General features: G+C 46.1%; 4 protein-coding genes across 4 annotated transcripts; 1 reads left to right on the top strand and 3 right to left on the bottom strand.

Moving 5' to 3' along the window:
• Positions 1-478: 478 nt before the first annotated feature.
• Positions 479-2056, bottom strand: H6S33_005931 (uncharacterized protein; the record flags this gene model as incomplete). The annotated part of the gene is made up of 2 exons (XM_044837331.1): positions 479-1531; positions 1607-2056. The coding sequence occupies 2 exons, from the start codon at positions 2054-2056 to the stop codon at positions 479-481; spliced, it is 1503 nt and encodes a 500-aa protein (XP_044699240.1).
• Positions 2057-5421: 3365 nt separating this feature from the next.
• H6S33_005930 (uncharacterized protein) lies at positions 5422-8335 on the top strand (the record flags this gene model as incomplete). Its single annotated transcript, XM_044837330.1, has 3 exons — positions 5422-5508; positions 5572-6239; positions 6298-8335. The coding sequence occupies 3 exons, from the start codon at positions 5422-5424 to the stop codon at positions 8333-8335; spliced, it is 2793 nt and encodes a 930-aa protein (XP_044699239.1).
• Positions 8336-8989: 654 nt separating this feature from the next.
• Positions 8990-14793, bottom strand: H6S33_005929 (uncharacterized protein; the record flags this gene model as incomplete). The annotated part of the gene is made up of 5 exons (XM_044837329.1): positions 8990-9497; positions 9558-10380; positions 10439-10648; positions 10751-11967; positions 12041-14793. The coding sequence occupies 5 exons, from the start codon at positions 14791-14793 to the stop codon at positions 8990-8992; spliced, it is 5511 nt and encodes a 1836-aa protein (XP_044699238.1).
• Positions 14794-19185: 4392 nt separating this feature from the next.
• H6S33_005928 (uncharacterized protein) lies at positions 19186-20645 on the bottom strand (the record flags this gene model as incomplete). Its single annotated transcript, XM_044837328.1, has 2 exons — positions 19186-20018; positions 20087-20645. 2 exons carry the CDS (start codon positions 20643-20645, stop codon positions 19186-19188), a joined length of 1392 nt encoding a protein of 463 aa, XP_044699237.1.
• Positions 20646-20988: the final 343 nt, after the last annotated feature.

Below are 20988 nucleotides of genomic sequence, written 5' to 3'. Positions count from 1 at the left end.
ATATGAGGATACTAACTGGATCCATGGAACAATTGAGGTTCGAGATAGTTTAGCTTGGATAATATTCATGATTGAAAATTGCTACCATTATGTTCTTGAGCCCTAGAACGGTAAATGAGTATCAGGACTACATGTATCTTTTAATTTATAACTGATCGGTACTGCAGGGAAATCACGACCAGAAGGGAAATTTAACCTCTTTAAATCGATTGAATGACCTTTCTCATTGACGAAAAACAAAAAGAAATTATATTCTATTCATAAACGACCGTGAATTGTATATCCTAACGTTGACCCCAAAGTAGCCACTACATAATCATGAGAACCAAAAAAAAAGATAAGAAGCTTCAAACGAAAATGACTACAAATAAAAACTATGACCAGATTTAAAGCGCCAATAATGCAACCCCCCAAAGCTCAACTCTAAAATAAATATCACCTCTAAAACAATCTATATGAAGTAAGAAATTTCACCACCCTACGAAGAAGTTGGAGCCGAGTTCTTCGCGGCGGTCTGGAAATCACTCAGTTTGTTACCAGCATTCACCGCAAATACCATCCCCTTCTGACAATGCGTCCCCACACCGCAATACACCCAGATTGGCTTATCATCCTTCACATCAATTTGGAAGGTCGAGAGCCCAGTGATATCGGTTGGGTTCATCCTAACACCACTCTTGAAGCCCCCGTCCAGAGCCTGGCATGGCTGCTCGAAAGAGCTCTGGGTCACTGTGTGGTTTGCCGCCTTGAAATCAAAGAGAATCTTATCACCCGGCTTGGCGATGACATTGTCGGGCATGTATCGTAGCATTGGTGTCTTTCCGTCGTTGCTGAGCCCTCCAACGATGACGATATGGGTTACTGGTTCAGTTACGGTTGCATTATTTCCACCATTACCACCGCTACCGCCTGTGGCATTCTTGGGGGGAGATGCCTTTGCCTTTGATTTGAACTCATCAAACTTGTTGCCAGGGTTGATGGAGAAAACCATTCCAGCCTGACAATGGGCCCCAAAACCGCAGTAGAACCAGACCGGCTTGTCATCAACCACAACAAATTCCTTGATAAATAACCCGTCCACATTTCCAGGGTTACTCTGAATACCGGTTTTGAAACCTCCGTCTATGCCGGTACATGGAGTGTCGAAGCTTGACTGAGTAACAGTGTGGTTGGCGAGTAGGAAGTTGAATTTGACAATGTCACCGGCCTTGGCATTGACTGTTTCGGGGTCGTATTTGAGGATTGGCTTCCCGTCGTCTCCACGTCCTCCAACCTTGACCATGTATGTTGCTCTAGCAACAGATGGGGTAGTTGTAGTAGCGATGGCAGGGGTGGAGGATGGTACAGGAACAAGCGCGGCGGCAGAGCGGAAGGCGTCGAGTGTTTTGTCACCAGATTTGGGAGGGTTTATGGCGAATACCATCCCGGCTTGACAATGGGGCTTACCATTTCCAGGCTGTGCGCAGTAAAACCAGGCCGGGTTGGTGTCTTTAACTGTGAAAAAACTTGTTACCGCACCAAGCGTGTTTGCCTATGATATGCCAAGAGTAATTATTAGTATGATGTCGAATGAGTCTAAAAGTTTATATATTAAATTATAACATACCGTATTGGGCATGAAACCAGTATCAAAAGCCCCGGCCTTTGGCACACAAGGCGCCGCAAAATCAGCCTGGGTGACCGTGTGGTTGTTTGCCAAAAACTGGAAGGCCACGATATCTCCAACTTTGGCGCCATCGATAAATTCGGGGTCGTACTTTAGGATGGGTGTTCCCCCAATCACATTCCCTTGCAAGCCGCCGACTTTAACGGTGAATGTTGCAGCTGGTGCAGATGACGTAGAAGTTGGGTTACGCTTGTCGTTGTAGACGGTTTTGGTGATTGTGGTGGTTGGAATTGAACAGTCTGATGTAGCAGTACGCTTATCATTATAGACTGTTTTAGTCGTAGTAGTAGTTGGAATTGGGCCTGTAGTGCAGTCGGATGACTCCGGGAGGGCGACTGCAGAGGCTAGAAGCGGGATGAGCGCCGCGAGGAGGATGGTTGGGATACGCATTTTGGAAGGTAATTATTGATAGACGAGTAGTATATATTCTTGACTGCTCTTGGAGTTAAGTAGTAAAACTGTTTGGATATTCGAAGGGGAAATATGAGTATAGACGATATATATCCTATCCAAATAGAAGCTTTACTCGGTACAGAGACAGATATAGGATACAAGCAAACCAAACCCTTATAATAAAGGAGAACTGATGAGGTTGTGTGTGTGGGTGAGCAATGTAGTAGAAAAGGATTTACACTTTGGCGCTACTCGTTCTTATTTATCATAATCATCCATTCTCTTTGAAAGATTACCGATCAAAGCTGAGGGCTGGCTGCTGTAGTTCTGATTCCCAGCTCGTGCCATGTGCTTACAGACAGCAGGCGGTAAGCATGCGCTAAGGCCGCTCCTTACTGTGCGATTGGGTAGACGCCAAAAAGATCGAAATCCACCGTGGCTGTGTAATTAGTAGACCAGGGGTGGGCACATGCATCATAAACTTATTTATCTATCTTCTAGAACTATTTCCGAAACGGGGGCTTTTAACTGCCCCAGTGGCTGGCGTATTCACCCGAAGCAGCTGGATTAGGGGTCTTGCAAATATAGACCTGGCCCCGAAACCTTATTTTATCCCTGGCACATAAATGGGGAAAATGGAGACTATGTAAGATTATGATTCTAAGGTTGGTGGTGTTGAGAAATTGCGCTGGTGCGTTACACCATAGGGCTGGGATTGATTGGCAGCATCCGTCCAGGGTGAGGTTGCTTGATAACCCAAAATGAAGCTCACAGAAGCTTAATAACATTCGGGCAGGACGTCGGCAAGGTACATGGCGATCATGATGATCCTACTTACGTAGTAATTCTATAGTTATATCTAGTAATTCGGATCAGTAACCATTACTATGCAGACAACGACTTTGAAGAAAGCTTAGAGGTTGATATGTCTACTCTCTACCTTAACAACGCGGCCTCTCTCAGCGCAGAAAATTCACTGGGGAGGTTCTAGTAGCCGACCAATTACTATGATACGTCTACTTCTCTATGATTTAGGCTAAGAGATTACATGTAGGTACACAGTAAGAAAGTCAACTATGCTGCAGCGTTGTGCCGTTTCCCCGCTCGAGCGCTCGAATATCGATTGGAATATATACCATACACTGCTGGTAACACGGTGCTTTACTCTATGTAGCCTTCTACATGTACTATATGTATCATATCGCAACGCGAATCAAAACTTGCATAAGCGAACGCGAATCCTTCAGACTGCGTAAACTGAATTCATGAAGTTGCGACCTTCATATTTAGTAACAGTGGACATGATGTATGTAGATTTCCGTCAAGCGCAAAACTCTTTGTAGCTGCATTTGAGGTGCGAACGGAATGGTAAACCGTTTTTTTGCCCATTGCCATGAAAGTGGTGCAGAATAAGTAACTCCCATCACCAGATCCGAGGAGCCAAGTCCTCCATCTCCGATTCTGGCGCTCGTAGTCGATGTAAAAGAAAGCCCTATTTTCACTTTGACGCACCCCGGATTCGCCAGCTGCGCCATGTCTGTATAAGGCTCTTGATCGGTCTTCCTGAAAAACCAAGTATGGATATATTATGTGCGTCCGTCCTCGTTGACAAGTATTTGAGTATGTTACGTAGACCCTTGTGCTTGGTCTAGAAACCGCATCCTGACTGTGATTTTGATTTTATGTAAACTACCCCCACCCCCCGCAGAACCCGTTATCACACTCGGCTTAAGCGATGCACCGCCTGTGTTCTGTGTTCGTGATTTGGAATAGACCACGCACGGACAAACGCCGGTGAGTTGGAGTCACCTGGTGGCTCAGTTGGCCTAAGCTTTTTGCCAAGCGCGGGCCAGGGTTTCAGCCCCACGTGTGACTTTATTATTGTGGCTTCTATTTTTAAAGATTGTTGATAATAATTCAGTGTCGTGTTCGATGATCTGAGTGAATTGATGGGTTGATGGCTCCGATCATCCAGATTGAAGAACAGCGGAATGCAAAGGCTTTAGATCCCAACACATGTTTTCCATTTTCGAGCTAGACGAACCGGATTCTAGCATCGAAAACACATTTTCGGAATTATTAACGTAGACCCACGGGAAAAAAGTGAGGAAACAACGCCTGCACTTAGCACCAACCCCAATGACGAGAAGTACTTGAACTATAAAATGAAAAAAATAGTACATAGTGCGGCCTCTGGAGTATATTTGACGCATTGTACATACAAGCCTAGTTTTTAGAATACGGCGAGGGTAAATATATATAATTATGGGACGACATCTTTCAATTGTGCCTTACATGATGCAGCTCTAGACTGCATTATACCGAATTTTACAATCCTCGCAGTATTACCATGGAGGAGCGCCAAAAACCAAAAAGAATATCACCCGCACCCCTAACCCTCAGCACTCTGGAGTCTGGCGCGAGACTAAGATTCGGAGCGGAGAAATCTACAATTCCATCAGAACCAAACCTTTAATTGCGGCTATTGTGGTATTTCACCCATAGAACATCGTCGTTGATATGCTGGTGTGGGATTATAGTTCGTTGCACAGCTGCTTGCTACATAGCTCGAGGCTAAGATGGTGAGTGATTTCTCATGACGCATCAACGAATTAGAGCCAGGACCGCTATGTACTATATATCTGCCAACGACCGTAGCTGTCTGAGGAATTAAAAGGGAAGTTCGAGCCAGGTTAAATTGGCTTGTCAAGACATGTGGTCAGGCACCTTGGGGCTTAGGCCATCTCGGCTCCATGGAATATTCTATAGACGTACAAATTTCAGGGAGTATTCGAGGGTTGTGAAGGTTACTAGCCTTACCCGCGCCGGTTTCAGAGCAAATACTCTTGGTCTCAGGAGAAGTTTGATAAACAGTTTTGAGTTTACTAGTTACACAACGTAGATAGATCGATATCTGATCTAGAAATGTTTATAATATTATTCTACTCGTAAACATTTGAAATCTTATCGCACGATAATGCACCATGACGTTTTACCCATGTCATCATAGGGAAGCACTTATTACTAATCATGGTTATCCGAATATGGTTAGAGCAATACTAAACCAAGGCTACTTTCTAGCATTCTGGAGAATCCGCAGGAAGCTTCGAGTGCCTTGGCGATCATGCTTGTAGAATGTGGAGGGCTCGAGGTCTCCCCACTTCACGAGCCGTGAATTCAAAGTTAACCACACCGCACATCCCTAGCTACCAAACATTTATAAATCTACCCTCCCCCTCTCTGTTCCCTTCATACTTCGCTGTTTGTCTCATCACACACTGCTTGTAACAACTTCGAAATCTGGGAAATTTCAGCTCAAAGCTACGATTTATCTATAAACTCAAAAGTAATCAGAGAAAACAATGGCTGGAAGTGTCCAGTTAACTGACAAAGCCCAAAAGGCTCTTTCCGATGCCCATGAGTGCGCAACACAATATGGTCACCCACAGGTAAGAAATACAATTTCCCCCATGATCCAAGTTACGGTGGAAGCTTTTCTAACCCTTTTGTAGATTACACCAATCCATCTTGCATTCGCCCTCCTTGCAGGACCAACAGTAGATGAAAATGCTGCCCCTTTAGGCCCTGCCCCATCAGCATCTCCTTCATTATTCAAACAAGTCATCGAGAAAGCAAATGGCGACCTTCAGACACTTGAGCGAGGCATCAAAAAGGCGCTCGTTCGTATGCCATCGCAAGACCCCCCGCCAGACCATATCAGCCCCTCGCCATCCTTCAGTAAAGTGTTGAGGGATGCACAGAAGCTCCAAAAGATTCAACGAGACTCTTATGTAGCGCAAGATCACCTGATCATGGCTCTTGGCCAGGATAGTACGATCCTTAAGCTGCTGAACGAGGCGGGGATCCCCAAGGTCGATTTGCTTGACAACGCCGTAAACGGGCTGCGGGGTACAAGGAGGGTGGATAGTCAGAACGAGGAGGCTATCGAGAGCGAGAGTTTGAATAAGTTCTGTATCGACCTGACACAGAAGGCGCGGGAGGGAAAACTTGACCCTGTTATTGGAAGAGAGCAAGAAATCCTTAGAGTTGTGAGGATTTTGTCAAGGAGGACTAAGAATAATCCGGTGTTGATTGGAGAGCCGGGTGTGGGTAAAACTAGTGTAGTGGAGGGTTTAGCAACGAGGATAGTTAACGCTGATGTCCCGGCTAACTTGGCAAAGTGAGTTGCATGCACCCCCACATACAATCATTGTCACCTATACTGACTATGGTTATAGCTGCAAACTTTTGTCCCTCGACGTGGGAGCCCTCGTGGCAGGTACAAAGTACCGCGGTGAATTTGAAGACCGAATGAAGTCAGTCTTGAAAGAGATTGAGGACTCACATCAGATGATTGTTCTTTTTATCGACGAGATCCATCTCCTCATGGGTGCAGGTTCTTCAGGAGAGGGGGGAATGGACGCTGCAAATCTCTTGAAGCCAGCACTTGCCCGAGGACAGCTCCACTGTATCGGTGCTACAACCCTCGCCGAGTACCGCAAATATATCGAAAAAGATGCCGCCTTCGAACGACGATTCCAACAAGTCCTTACACCGGAGCCGAGCGTACCAGAGACCATTTCAATTCTCCGTGGTCTCAAGGAGCGATACGAAGTCCACCACGGTGTCACTATCTCTGACGGTGCCATCGTTGCTGCTGCAACCCTTGCTAGTCGATACCTTACTGCCCGACGCCTTCCTGACAGTGCAATTGACCTGATCGATGAAGCTGCGTCTGCAGTCCGAGTCACCAGGGAAAGCGCACCGGAGATTGTTGACACTCTAGAGCGGAAGCATCGCCAGCTCTTGATTGAGATCCACGCCCTAGAGCGCGAGAAAGACGAGGCTTCAAAAGCTCGTCTTACGGCCGCTAAGCAAGAAGCCGCAAACGTTATGGAGGAACTTCAGCCCCTTCGCGAGAAATACGAAGCCGAGAAACGCCGTAGCAACGAGCTCCAGGAAGCCAAGAAGAAGCTCGATGCTCTTACCGCCAAACTTGAGCAGGCCGAGCGTATCAATGATTACGCCACAGCATCCGATCTCACATACTATGCTATTCCAGAACTCCAGAAATATATCGCCAAGTTGGAGTCAGCGAAAGCTCAATCAGAATTGGACGCACAGATCAACGCGGCCAATGGTGGTGAGAGTAATCCTCTCATGACTGATCTCGTTGGACCAGAACAAATCAATGAGATCGTGGCTCGCATGACGGGCATCCCAGTGACGAGGTTAAAAACAACAGAGAAGGAGAAATTGTTGAACATGGAGAAATATTTGACGAAGCAAGTTATTGGGCAGAAGGAGGCAGTCAAAGCAGTTGCCAACGCTATCCGGCTCAGTAGGTCAGGTCTCAGCAATCCTAACCAACCGATCGCCTCTTTCCTGTTCTGTGGGCCATCCGGTACGGGTAAGACGCTGCTTACGAAGACTCTTGCTGAGTTCTTGTTCGATGATCCTAAGTCAATGATCAGATTCGACATGTCTGAGTACATGGAGAAGCACTCCGTATCCCGTCTTATTGGTGCCCCGCCAGGATATGTCGGCCACGACGCCGGTGGCCAACTGACTGAGGCTCTTCGTCGTCGTCCGTTCTCAATCCTTCTATTCGACGAGGTAGAGAAAGCCGCCAAGGAAGTCCTTACAGTTCTGCTCCAACTTCTTGATGATGGACGTATCACCGACTCTACAGGCAGAGTTGTGGATGGTAAGAACACAGTAATTATCTTGACCAGTAACTTGGGGAGTCAGTACATCACCTCCAAGTCAAGTTCTACAGACGGTAGAATCGATCCAGGTACCAGGGAGCTCGTAATGGAGTCAATACGCCAACACTTCCTTCCTGAGTTCCTGAATCGTATCTCTAGCGTAGTCATTTTCAACCGACTCGCGAAGAAGGAGATTCGCCGCATTGTGGATCTCAGGCTTGCTGACATCCAAAAGCGGCTCGCATCCAACAACCGCAATGTCACGCTCCAGGTCGACGAAGCTGCCAAAGATTTCCTGGGAGAAGCAGGCTATAGTCCAGCATATGGTGCAAGACCACTTAATCGGGTCATAGAGAAAGAGGTGTTGAACAAGCTAGCGGTGTTATTATTGAGAGGTGCGATTAGAGATGGAGAGACGGCAAGGATATGTTTGGATCGTCACAAAAGGATACAGGTGTTGCCGAACCATGAGAGTGACGTGGAAGAAGATGAGGATATGGTGGAGTACGAAGAAATAGAATCAGGAAACGATGGTGGGGATATGGAGGTTGAAGAGTTGTATGACTAAATATGTTTCTAAAAGTGCTTATTAGGGATGAGTGATATCTTATGACGCAAATGATTTTTTTTTTAGCGACATTGTTCTTTGCTTTTATAAAAATTTCTTTACTTTTTCTTTAGTTTTTCTATATTAATTTAGCTCGAAACTCTTGGGGTAATACTGTTTTTTATACCCTTTTGGCTATTCTGTACTAGTTTGTTGCCATAGTGCATAGCCTTTATCAACCTGAGTACAGTACTTAGGAACGAATTTACGATTTTCAATTAAATTTAGTTTGTTTATACTATCAAAATTGGTTCCAGGTGAAAAGTACATTTAAGCCCTAGAACATGAGTCGATCGATACAAGTCGATGCGATTAGAAAAAAAAAAGCCTGAGTGAAAAATAGGCAACTTCTCTAGATCGATAAATATAATCCATTCAATATGCATAGCACACATCGCCTTATTCAATGAGAATCATGAGACAAATGTAAAAGACAGATTTCCCGCCAGCAAATAAGAAATTAAATATGTAAGCTTTAAAACCGAATAAAAATATTTCCAGGCTCGATCAACCTAGAAATAGAGGACGAAAACCCCAGTTCCCCAAATATTTTATAAATAAATAAACACCACCCAAACTTCTCAAATCACAATTCCATAATTATATAACTCCTAACTATCTTGCCTGTCCATAATTTGATGTGTCAGGGTCGTTCAGCTGCATATGCATGATTGCCTCTGTTGGATACTGATCGTAGTCGCTATGCGGCCTGTCTGTTCCCTCAGCCCCAACAACCATTAATGGCCTTAAACCCCCCTCATTTGTAGACCCATACGAGATCGACGGGCGTTTTCTACTTTTTGGTGGCGGCGTCGGCTCAGCTGTGCTTGTTGCTATCCCGTATCCGCTGTTGTCCTCTGTCCACTGTTGATGATGCTCACTTCGACCTTCATCTGGAGTGGGCGAGTGGTTACCATAATGGGTGGGCAACTCAACGGGCGAGTTTAACTCATTGTCTGCTAACTCAACGGGGAGATTGATATTTAATTGCGGTGCTTTTTCGTTCATTATTGTTGATGTTCGATCTAATACGGTTGATGGTCGACCGCCCATATTGTCTGAATGGTCATGGTGATCCACAGAGCGATCCGTATCTCGAATGCCGAACTGTGCAATTGTACGCCTTTGAAGAAAAATAAAATTAGTACATCGTCTGGACAAGAAGGTGGATATGGTAAAAGACATTTTACGCTGAACCCATGAAGCCAATATCTTCCCCCGTTGCTTTTCTCCAAGTCTTGACCTTGGGAAGTCACCCTTACCCACAAAGGCCACAATATCAACAACTAACTGGTGTTGGTCAAGTATCGCGTTGACAATGACTGGTACCATGGATGCTAGATACGATTTGACCTTCACTTCAACCAACACTACTACGAGGCCGCCTGCTTGGAATACCGCACTTCCGGTGGAGACGATGTTTCTATGACATCTCTCAACTGAATACTCGATATCCACCGGGAAATGACTTAGCCCGTTAACTTCGAAAGTTTCTCCAATTGCACCAAGCACAAAAAGAATTTGCATTTCGACCTGCGCGCCGCCCGGCCCGATGGGCCGTGAAACAGTGTGTAAGAACCCGAGATCTCCGGTACGCACATATGTTATTCTCGGATCACCGTCTGCAGTTTTTCCATTGAATCGCTCAACGTCGAACGGATCATTAGATCCGTAGAAGGTCTTAACACATGCTTCAGATTCGACCCAGATTTCACCATATTCACCAGTATGGCAAAGTAGAGATGTCTCTGGGTTGACAATAGCAACCTGTGTCGATACCGGGACCATACCGGAGTCCTGCACGAGGAGAGCATTTGGGCATGTATCCGCATCGACAGGGTATACCAAGCCCCTTCTAAGTGCTTTAGGATCAAGCCAAAGCTCAATAGGTTCAATACACATGTATGATCGTGAAGCAATCATAGGGTTGAGAACATGACTGTATATGGTGTTGATAGCCGTTCTATCCAGCCCAGCACCGGCGAAGTGCAACCGAACTCTCTGGACTGTGCCTATAGTCAGGCCGTGTCCGCGTAAATTAGAATAAGATAATGGTCAACTCACATATATCGGATCTAGGTCTCCCTTCACAAGCGATCATCATATTTTTCAATTCATGCATTGTAAAACCTTTTGCCGGCATGTTCAAGATCGCATGGTCCAACATTTGCGGCGTCGCATAAGTATCCTTGATCTTGTATCTCGATAAGGTTAAGAAAAGGCTGTGTGGGTTCTGGGCAAAATCAATTGGTGAGACTAAGTACGTCGGTGCACCTGTATCACAAGGGCAAGATTAGTAAGTCAATGATATATGTCCGAGTGCCGCCCCATGATTGGGATGCGTAGGCCCCCGATGTACCTGGGGAGTGAACGTACCAACAAAAACACCCATAAGCAAACTATACACAAAGCCCACTCCGCTGATACTTCTCACACACCCCACAACTGGCCTACTACTTGTCATTTGACATGTCTCCTTCATAACTTTACATATCCCCATTATCGTATCATGTCCTAACCCAACTGCTATTCTTCGTTGATCTGGTGTCCAGTATGTCCACACCAACGCTAAGAATCCCGGTTGCACCCACGCCGGTTTCATCGTGAATCCAAGGTCTCGGCATCCAGAATTTGACTTTGGCGGCTTGGCAGTATTGTGAATTGGAGGAATTGCAGCCTTCAAGACCGCGGCAGTCTGTTTCATGTGCGTACTCACTGGTTTTGATTTGAGAAGATGGTCGACCTCTGCGTTGACGAGGATGGCCTTAACATCAAAATCCTTAATCATGTGTAGGAGCGCTGGGACGTCCTCGGGCAGCCGATTCTGATCTAGAGGCGCGAGTGGAACTGCAACGACACCAAGACAGAAACAAGCATGGATCGCATACACGAAGTCTTCGCTGTGGGTGTAGATGAGGATTACATGGTCACCGCTCTTGATCTTCCATTTATTCTTCATCATGCTCGCCACAGCGGCGATCTTCGTATCTAGTTTTTTCCAAGTAACGCCTTTACCTTCCTTACCGCGAGTATCAATTGTGCAATAAGAGAGCTCTTCAGATTGACGAGCTACACGCCATTGAAGTAGGTCGACAATTGATGAAAAGTTTGTGAGTGGGGTTGATGTTCGGTCGTCGATCACGACCTCACGGTAATCAACCCCGGAATACTGCTTTTCTTGCAGCATGAGAATCTCTTGACGAGCTTGAGTTGCAAGTGGGGACCAGATACCACCACTAGGATCGATTCCGATGGGAAGATTGAGGACCGCTCTGTGGACGCCGAATTTTACGTGCACACAAGGAAGAGTGCCAGCGCCGAATTCTTTGTTGCACAGTATATTCCCAATCTCTCTTCGACCATTCTTTAGAACTCTGGGTAGAGTATTGGGTGCAGTGATCATAACACAGTATACCCGAAGATGATGCTCCTCAAGGAGTACATCCATGCACCGCTCACTTAGCTGATCCAGCAACGCGATATCCAACTGTTTTGCCACCCCACCCGCTGCCGTTGGTGCCGTCGACGCGGCCTGACTTTCCAATAAAATGATTGGAAGATGTTCGTCGTTCACAAACACATCAAACGCCGAACTATTCCACCACAATCAGTCTGTTGAACCCTACCTAGCCCACTCGTCGGAGAAGAGGAGAAGCAGAAACAAACCAATCAAAAATCTTTGGGATATTCTTCATTATGGAAGCAACCAAATGCTGGACAAAAAAGCATCTAAACTCTTCCCTTCCCTCTGCACCTTCCTCCACCCATTCTACCTTTTGTCTTAGCCTATCCTCGTATAATCCTAGAACAAATATTTTGCCCTCGATCACACACCCCAACAAACCTGTTCGTAGAAATTCTAGATCAAGTGATACAGGGTTTGGATTGCCCTCTTCAAATTTGTAAGGACGCGCATGAAAGATGGATTCTGTCTGCTTCGGTAGTGCCCAAAAACCTCCTGATAAACTGGGCGAGTCAACCCAGATTTCACCGACTACATTCGGAGAGCAGAGGAGAAATGTTTCTGGATCTACAACAGCGAGGGTAGCATCGGGAATAGGATACCCAAATGTTCCCACTCGAACTGTTCCTGGATCGCCTGCCCTCTTTTGTGCTTCCTCGCCAATTGCGAGGACTATGACATCATTCGTCTTCAACGCCTCCTTGTCCAGCAGAACTTCCGTGAGCTCAGTAACCTTTTTTCCCGTTTCTCTCGCAATACCGCCAGATAACAAAGAGGAGTATCCATTAATCCCTACCCCAGGGCGTTCCTCTTCTTCGCCTCCAGAAGAATCTTCGTCTTCATGCTCTTCAGGCCGTGAAAGAGCGCAACCCATGCGTTCCTCGCCACCTAGCCAATCACGCATAGAGATGACCATACCACCATGCTCAGGTAGACAGAGCATTGGCGCAACAACATCCCTTGCACGAGTGTTCTTCAGCGGCCGCAACCAACGATCCGCAAGGATCTCGTGGAACTCAGCGTCGACAGTAAGAGCGTCGATGAGCATGAATCTAATTGTTGAAAAATCTACTGTAAGCTTCTTTTGATAATTACGAGTGACCATGGGCTCGTTTTGATAGTTGTAGGCCACGATTTTCAACGCCGGATAGTCTGCTAGGCAAAGGGTAGCCTTATATCGGGTTATAACATTTGCATAGAGACCTGATGTGGTAGCAGTTGCCTGTGACAGCCAGACTGTTGTTTGCCCACCATACACAGCGAGAAGAACACCAAAGATCATACCAATTCCTTGACGGGGATCAAGGTAAGACACTAGGGTTTCACCCATAGCTCTTCCGGACATAGGAAGCCCGGTTTTGTCGCGAAGGGAGGGGTGGAAGGTATCTTTACTGTTATCGGCAGGAACAGTAGATATAATCGCTGAAAGACACCCCATTTGATGCATTATGGTTCGATGAGACATTACAACACCACGGAGGTCACCAGTGGGAGAGCGGGAAAAATCGATGTAAGCCAAATCGGGGACTTGGAGGGGCGGAACATCTTCTTTGCGTTTAGGGTGGAATGAACCAAACTCGTTGGTTTTCCACCATTCCACTCCACGAGGCCAGGAGAGCTTTTGGGTTGTTAGATCTCGCTGAAAGACCTTTAAATTGTTGTCCGTTGTAAGGGCGAGATGGGCTTGTGTGCTGGTGAGAATGTGGTTGAGCTTTTGATACTCTTCTGGATTATTGATTGGCACAGCCACTACTCCAGCAATAAAACAACCCAGGAGGGCAACAGCAAACTCGATCACTTCGACATCACGATATACCAATGCTACCCGATCTCCACGGTAAAGATTTGATTTATCGCGGATTACTTGTGCGACCTTTTCGGCACGGGAGGCAAGCTTTTCCCAAGAGATTGCGGCCATTTCCTTTCCTTTTGTGTCGAGTACTATGTACGCGTGCTGCTTTGGGTTTGTCTTGGAACGATGGCGGAGTACGGCAGCAAGGTTATCGAATCCTGACATTGGTATATTGGGATTGTGAGGATCGTGTACGGCAAATGGAACATCTCGAGGTTCAAGCGGGAGCATATAGTTTACTGCGCCTGGTGGGGGGAGATCGGCAGAAGAAAGCATGGGTGGTGGTATTGTAACAGACGGCGAGAATGGCGGCCCCATTCCAGGCTCTCCGCTGTACCTGTTCATCATATTCTGTGTATATCCTTGTTCGGGCGCTCCACCTGCATAACCCTGTGCCGTGAAGTCGGAGAAATATCCTGCCATTGTGTTTTCCCGAGGAGAGGCCCCACCACCAACATTGCCGCCTAATGGATAGTCCGCAGGAAGATTGTTGTAGTCATATTGCAACTGTTGTTGCTGCGGGTAGCCGTAGCTATCTCGCTGACTCGAAATTCCATTTCCAGAGTTATCTGAAGGATTCCGGACGTGCATTCCTGGCAGCTGAAGAGAGATTGAATTGTCTCGGGAGTGGGGTAATACTTGAGGAACCGTAGATACAGAGCTGTTGGAGCCTCCAGGGTTTCGGAGATGTTGAGGTGCTAGCGGATGAATATAGCCTTGCCGTTGCCCTCCATCACCACCGCCGGCACCATTTTCCCAACCCTGCGTTGCCGATAATAGTGTTGATGCTCTGCTCATATTGCTGGAATAGTGCCCACTCATCGATGTAGGCGTTATAGGGTTATGAGTTGACTCGGGCCGCATCGACATGGTCCTCGGTGAATGGGGCGAGTTGGAGTCATTCCGTGAGAAGGGCGATTGGGAGCTTGTACGGGCTTGAAAGGAGGAGTGTCTGTGGCTTGTTGATCCGGGGGATTCGAGAGGCAAGTTGTATTGCGCGAGGAGTAGGGTTCGGCGCTTTTCATATCCCTTCTGGGTAATGTCCCCTTCTTCTAGCTCCGAGTCGAGAGCCGCGAGGCGTGCTTGGAGCTCGGGGTCGTCCATGGTGATGAAATAGTACGGGTTGATGTACTAGATCCCCTAGCAGTATTAATAGAGACGGAGAGTCTGTGTTGCTCTGTGTAGATTAATAATCCTACGGGTGAAGAGTAAATATGATGATCAGTAGTGAGGGGGTGGGGGTGGGGGTGGGTAAAAAGAGAGGGTATTTACAACAGTATATGTAGAAATGAGGGAGATAAGCAATAGAATCGATGGACAATGCACAGCTGAGTAAAACGACGGTCTGGGCTTTGAGCCGCGGTTGAGATTTGGATGTGGAGATGACGGTAATGGTGGTTGAGACGAATTATAGCAGGTATGAACCTATGAGCGCCTTCGGTGGTGTCCAGATGAGTTCTCGATACCTTGGGTACGCGGTGGTGATGTTTAATCGTGTCCTTATTGTAACCTCCTCTCCTGGTGTTGTAGCCGGATCTTCACTTCGTTCTGGACTTTGTGGAGCTTTTGGTTTCTTGTATGCGGAGCAACGGTACGTATGTACCATGTACAGTATGCAGGGATAGCGGGAACTTCGTCTCGTCTTGTAGGATTGCTTGTTAAAGCCTCCTCCCACAACACCAACCAAAGAAAGATGGCCTAGTGACTAATTATAATTTGAGGGGTGACTTCCTTCTTGGGGTGTGAGGTGTTCTGCCTGCAACATATTCACTCTCCCCGCACAACGAGGCCCTGGCTGCGATTTCCAAGATTTTATGGAGATCATCGGTTCTCGGATAGAGAAGATCTTCTTCCCTCCGACATAGAGTCCATCATTTGAGCTTTAACCTCCGCGACGCATACTGAAGGCGCAGATATGCACCCAAAGTACATGTACGAGTATATGTACTCTAGAGTACCTACTCTACTTTGTTTCCCTATCCTCTTTCCTGCTAAGTACCTACAGTACCAATCCCGAATAACCTTGCCGGGAAATGTGCACCTGGGAAGAATAGGACCAGTTTAAAATCGCGCTGGCCATGCAGGAGGATCATGGTTCTGGGGTCTTCTGGAGTTCTTCACCCCAAGTATTGTCTTGATGCGGCTCTATTGGACACAGAGTGTCACTCGGGCGTAGTTAATCCCTGTCGTCCAAAGCTTCTGCCAGGGTTTCGAGATGGGTTAATGTTGCTTGTATTCCGCTAGGTTGAGATGATAAATACCGTAGTCGAGTCGCGTGTAGATGTTTTTAGCTGTAACTACATATAGATCTACCTGTATGTACATGTATGTATTGGATCTACCGGTGGATTGTACCCGCGACAGTCCTGAAGTACCCGAATATGCAGCTGCAAGTTTTTGGTGTGTTTTTGACTTCTACTCCAATGGAAATTGCAGATTAGGACGTGCATTTTCGGGTACTTGTTACCTGCTGCAAGTATATAACTCATGTACTGTCGTTCACGGACACTGGGTGTTGACGGTGACAAATAATTGAAGGCAAAACTGGGCTTGGCTGTCTCTCTTTTGGCTTGTCCGTCAATACCAAGTGTCCGTCAATACAGGCCCGTGAACGACAGTAGAAGTAGCCCGGGTTCTGAGTAGATGTGGTACAAAAATTTCGGGTATGTACGTCATTTTACCTCTATTGTCTTTCATTTCGTTTTCATATGATCATAGCTAAAATATTTCGTTTTCACTTGCTTCCCCTCAGGTTTTATGTGGGGGTGTACTTAGGGAACTGGGCTATCTCTAGGTTCTGGCTTACCCTGACACAACCTCCGGTTCAAGTTTGAATCACAAAGCCTCACTCGCTTGAGACAACCAATGAACACATACATGCTACGCCTGGCATATATGGCTTGATCCAACTCTGCAGTGGGCCATCACCATTCAGTCCCATCCACCGCACGTCTGCTAAGTAACTGCACCACTCTATCTTAACAACTATAAGGGACCTTTCACCATCTGGATACGCGCTATAATGAGTTTTTGATGTATACACAACCATAGGTGAAGTCAAAAGCGGTTATAATGTGCGATCATTTTTGGACATTGTACTCTTTCAGGGTTCTTTCTTCTGAATTCGAAGATATATGTATATATGCCCCACTACTTGTCTGATTTTTTAATTCTGTCTGACGGTCTTGTTTGCTCCCGATCGAGGTTCCCGACGGCGTACCCTTTAGACTAGCTACAGTAACTTTACAAGGCTCTACTTTATGATTGTTTTGGGCGTCGTCAAACCCAACCCGGAGTAAAATAGTCGATCAGACTACAGTCGGATCGCCCTATAAGGGTACAAAAATGGCGCGAAGTAGTACTCTTATAGTGAAGGAACCCTTATAAGAGATTGAGGGTTAGGGTTAGGATAACATAGGGGAGTGGAGGGATCGGAGGGGAGGGGAGCGGTGAAACTTTGAATGGCCATCCCACAACGGATAGAGGGGATACAGACTAATAAACAGGTGCAGAGAGTTTAGAAGGTAGAGAAGATTACTCTTTAGTTATACTAAGTAGGTTGACAAGTACGCGCACAGAAGAAAATACTACCTCATCATCACTTCTGCACCTTATTAATCTCTAACCCTACCTTTTCTATAAGGGTATTGCACTGAAAAAAACTTCTCAATTCTTACGGTACCCTTATAGCGGATATTCTATGATTTACCCTTAAGTTTACATATTAAAATAAATAGCCCGCCGACCTGTACCCCTATAAGGCGAGAACCCTTATAGGGCGATCCGACTGTGGCGCACCTTTTTCAGGGATAGAGCATGAAGGGCTGAACAGCGAGGTGAGACCAATAACAAAAGATAATAAGCTTTCATTAAGTGCAATTTTTTGACGCAAATTTTCATCTCAATTTCGGAACAAAACTGACATCCAGCATCACGATATGATATCGGGTGTAATTTAACAATCATCCTGCAGCGGTTGAATTTGGCACACCGGTCACCCCGACTCACATGACTTCGGCCTGTCTAACCTTTGGCGGTTAAAGATAACGACAAAAACGGACGGAAACCCGCACCGGTTCTAAAATTGGAAATGTGAATGAACCTTTCCCAGTATCTCATTTCTGGGATCGTGGTGAGGTATCGCTGAAAGGTTGAACTACTGCAGAATTCCCGAGCATAAGTTAAAAGGTGTACTTGGGTATTTTAGAAGATCGTGCGAGTTAAAATGACAATATCCATTGTCACAGAAACTCTATACATAGTTTACAGGGTCAACCCACAGAGCGAAACAGCCAAGTACAGTTAGTTTTCATAATCACAGGGAATTTGGATCAGGAAGGGAGCTTGTGGATATTTTCAATTTTTCTTGGCCTAGAAAGCGGCGGTCAGTTTACGGATTTTGCGACACAGCACTTTGTTCTGTAAAGCCGTGCATAGCTTCACAGCCTATCACTCGGACTAGAGAACAAGTGTGCTGAGATATTTTTTTTTTGTTTAATTCATTAATTGCATGCAAACCGTGGTTTATGGCAATAGTGTGCTGATATATGGCTTTCGAGTCTAGGGCAATATTATCTCACTAGTATGGGCCATGTCCGACGCATTTAACATATTAGAATCAACTATATGGGCATATAATGGGAAATCATACTTAATCAGTAAAAGCATTTTTGTCCTAGAATTTTCCGATAACACTACATGTAGTTTCTAAACTTTGATTTCTAGGGGATTGCATGTAGAGTATATCTGATGTGTTTCAACTCACGAGATGGAAACATTAAGTTGTTCATACAAAGCTAGCAGACAGAAAATATAATATACAGAAAATGACCTATACATCGTACAATCCTAGCTATCATCCTCCTCCGTAGAAAAATTTGATAGCATCCCTAATGCTACATGATGTACCGAACCAAGACCAAGAGCTACCTAAGAGAAACATTACGAGCTGCATCAAATCCCAAACAAATACACACCTTCTAAACCCCGGCCCAGTACTAACCCAAAGAAACAACACTTATTCTCCGCCTAAATCGAAAAAAGATATAAAACAACCCTACAAAGGAGACTAAAAAGCTTTCCCCAACAGACGCTCCATATGCGAAACAGACACTATGGCCAACATAAAAAACATGATAGAACAAGAAAGAGTAGGCATAGTTTGTGGGAACATGGAGAAAACGGTGGTCGAGTTGCAATTGCCTAACGCCACCAAGAAAGGGAAAAAAAGAAAGAGAAGAAAAACTAAAATACTAACAAACCGCAGGCTAAAAAGTTGAGGTGTAAAGAAAGAAGCCAGAAGAATACTTGCTTGAGTCACCACCAAGAAAACAAAGACTTGAAGGAAGACAGATGATATTCACAGACAAGATAAAAGTCCTATTGTTCGTGCGCTTAACCAAAATATACCTTATTGGTCGCCGCGATTTCAAATAAAAAGCATGGACGGTTCTCCCGAGGCTCTCCCACTTCGTGCGTTGTGTTATACGCAGCGATTTAGAAATAAAAGGTGCCACCTTGCTCACTGAGCGAGAATGTGCAGCCCAGCATCTGTTCCTTTTCAAGTCTCTCCAGACTTCTCAGAATATTTGCTGCGACATCGACATCATCTTGGAGGGTGTCCTTGACATGCGTAATGACCAAATGAAGTCCCTTAAGAGGCTCGTGTCCCAATATCCCTGCAGATATAGCAGCTGAGGATGGTAGGTGCTGTTTTAATAAGGGTGGAATCTCTTCTGGTGTCCTCTGCCCTACAGCCATGCTGACCGTATCAACTCCGTTATTTCTATTCCCAAGGGATTTCGGCGATAATTGTGGCAAAAGATAGTCCTGATCAAATTCCATGATTTTTGAGGGGTCCGGAGTATTTGTTCCCGACTGTTTAGAACTCTTTGAGACACGACGATTACTGTTCGCATCGCTGTTCCAGATCCCACCTCCATTACTATTTGCTTCCCCAATTGTTGAATTTTCCTGGCTCCATTGGTATTGGTTTGCCTCTCCCTGTCGAAAGCCCTCAAAGTGATTTATGTTCATCGATCTCTTCGGTGTGAGATCCAGGTCACCCATATAGCCTTGGCTCATACGTTTTCTTTTTCGGTGATTACGCCTATCCCTTTCTTCCTGTGCTCTTAATGCTACAACCCTTCCAGCTAGAACCTTCAATTCTTCCAAGAGATGCGGGGGATTGAGATGTCCATATAAAGCTCTATCCGGTTGACAGCAGTCGTAACTGCACTCAATGAAGATGGTGCTCAGGAGCCCTTGATGGAATTTTGTTGCCGCCTGATCCCAGGCAGGGTGATTCCTCGGTGAAAGCGATAGCGAATCTTTGTAGAAAAATACCTAGAATCAGCACCAACATAGACTCTGCGCTACACCAGGAAATGGAACAAACCCGGTTCAACATCCCCCCACATCATGGCCTCCTGCTTGGTTGCCTCGTCTCTAATGAAGAATACTGCTGAATCGTACACGCACATACGCTTGACCGTACCACCTGGACTTCTTTCTGCTCCAGCACTAATGCTTCCTCGATGCGAGTGGGTGTTCATGCAGTGTCCATGCGATATGGGCCATGCTTGGACACTCAATCCTTTGCTAACCTCCACGTATTCTGATGCTGCTACCGGCAGTCGTTGGTACGTGACTAGTCCCACCCCACATCCTTCATCTGAGAGGTTAGGCCAGATAACATCGTTGAAGATATGGGTCTTTATGGCCTCAATTGTCGTAGGTAAAGAAGCTATCCGTTTTGGGCATTTGGTTTGAGTAAAAGATGCTGTGTTAATTACCAAGCCTGATAGATGGTCCAGGTGTGGGTGTGTGATTAAATACGTCGAGACAAGTTCCCTGGTGACATACACCGCATTTGCACGCGGTGTATCAAATGGAAGATCCGCGCCAACGAAGGGAAACGGTCTTTTTGCCGCTCCATTGCTGTCTGAAGTCGACATTGTCGCCGAGCCATCCTCAGTACCTGGAGAATCGGCACTCCATGAGCCATTGTGCTCTTCAAGAATTCGTATAATCCCCGCGAGATGGGTCCCTGCATCTACAGCAAGCACCGAACCTTTGGCCCATGCCGTAGCTGTAGATCTTATCAAATATCCAGAGACGTTGCTCTCGCTCGGGCCTCCCGCTGATCCCTGCAGATACCCGAACCACAAACAATCAGATCCACACTCTAAATTTTTACGGATTTATGGAGGGGGGGAGGGGCGGATAGGCATCTCACTAGCACAATGACCTGGAAAGCGGGAGAACCGTCGTCTTTGCTTGAAACCGCCAGTTTGAAAT

The sequence above is a fragment of the Morchella sextelata genome (assembly GCF_020137385.1).
Source record: "Morchella sextelata strain SCLS chromosome Unknown scls_2, whole genome shotgun sequence".
Classification (NCBI taxonomy): Eukaryota; Fungi; Ascomycota; class Pezizomycetes; order Pezizales; family Morchellaceae; genus Morchella; species Morchella sextelata.
This window is presented reverse-complemented; position numbering and strand designations above follow the sequence as displayed.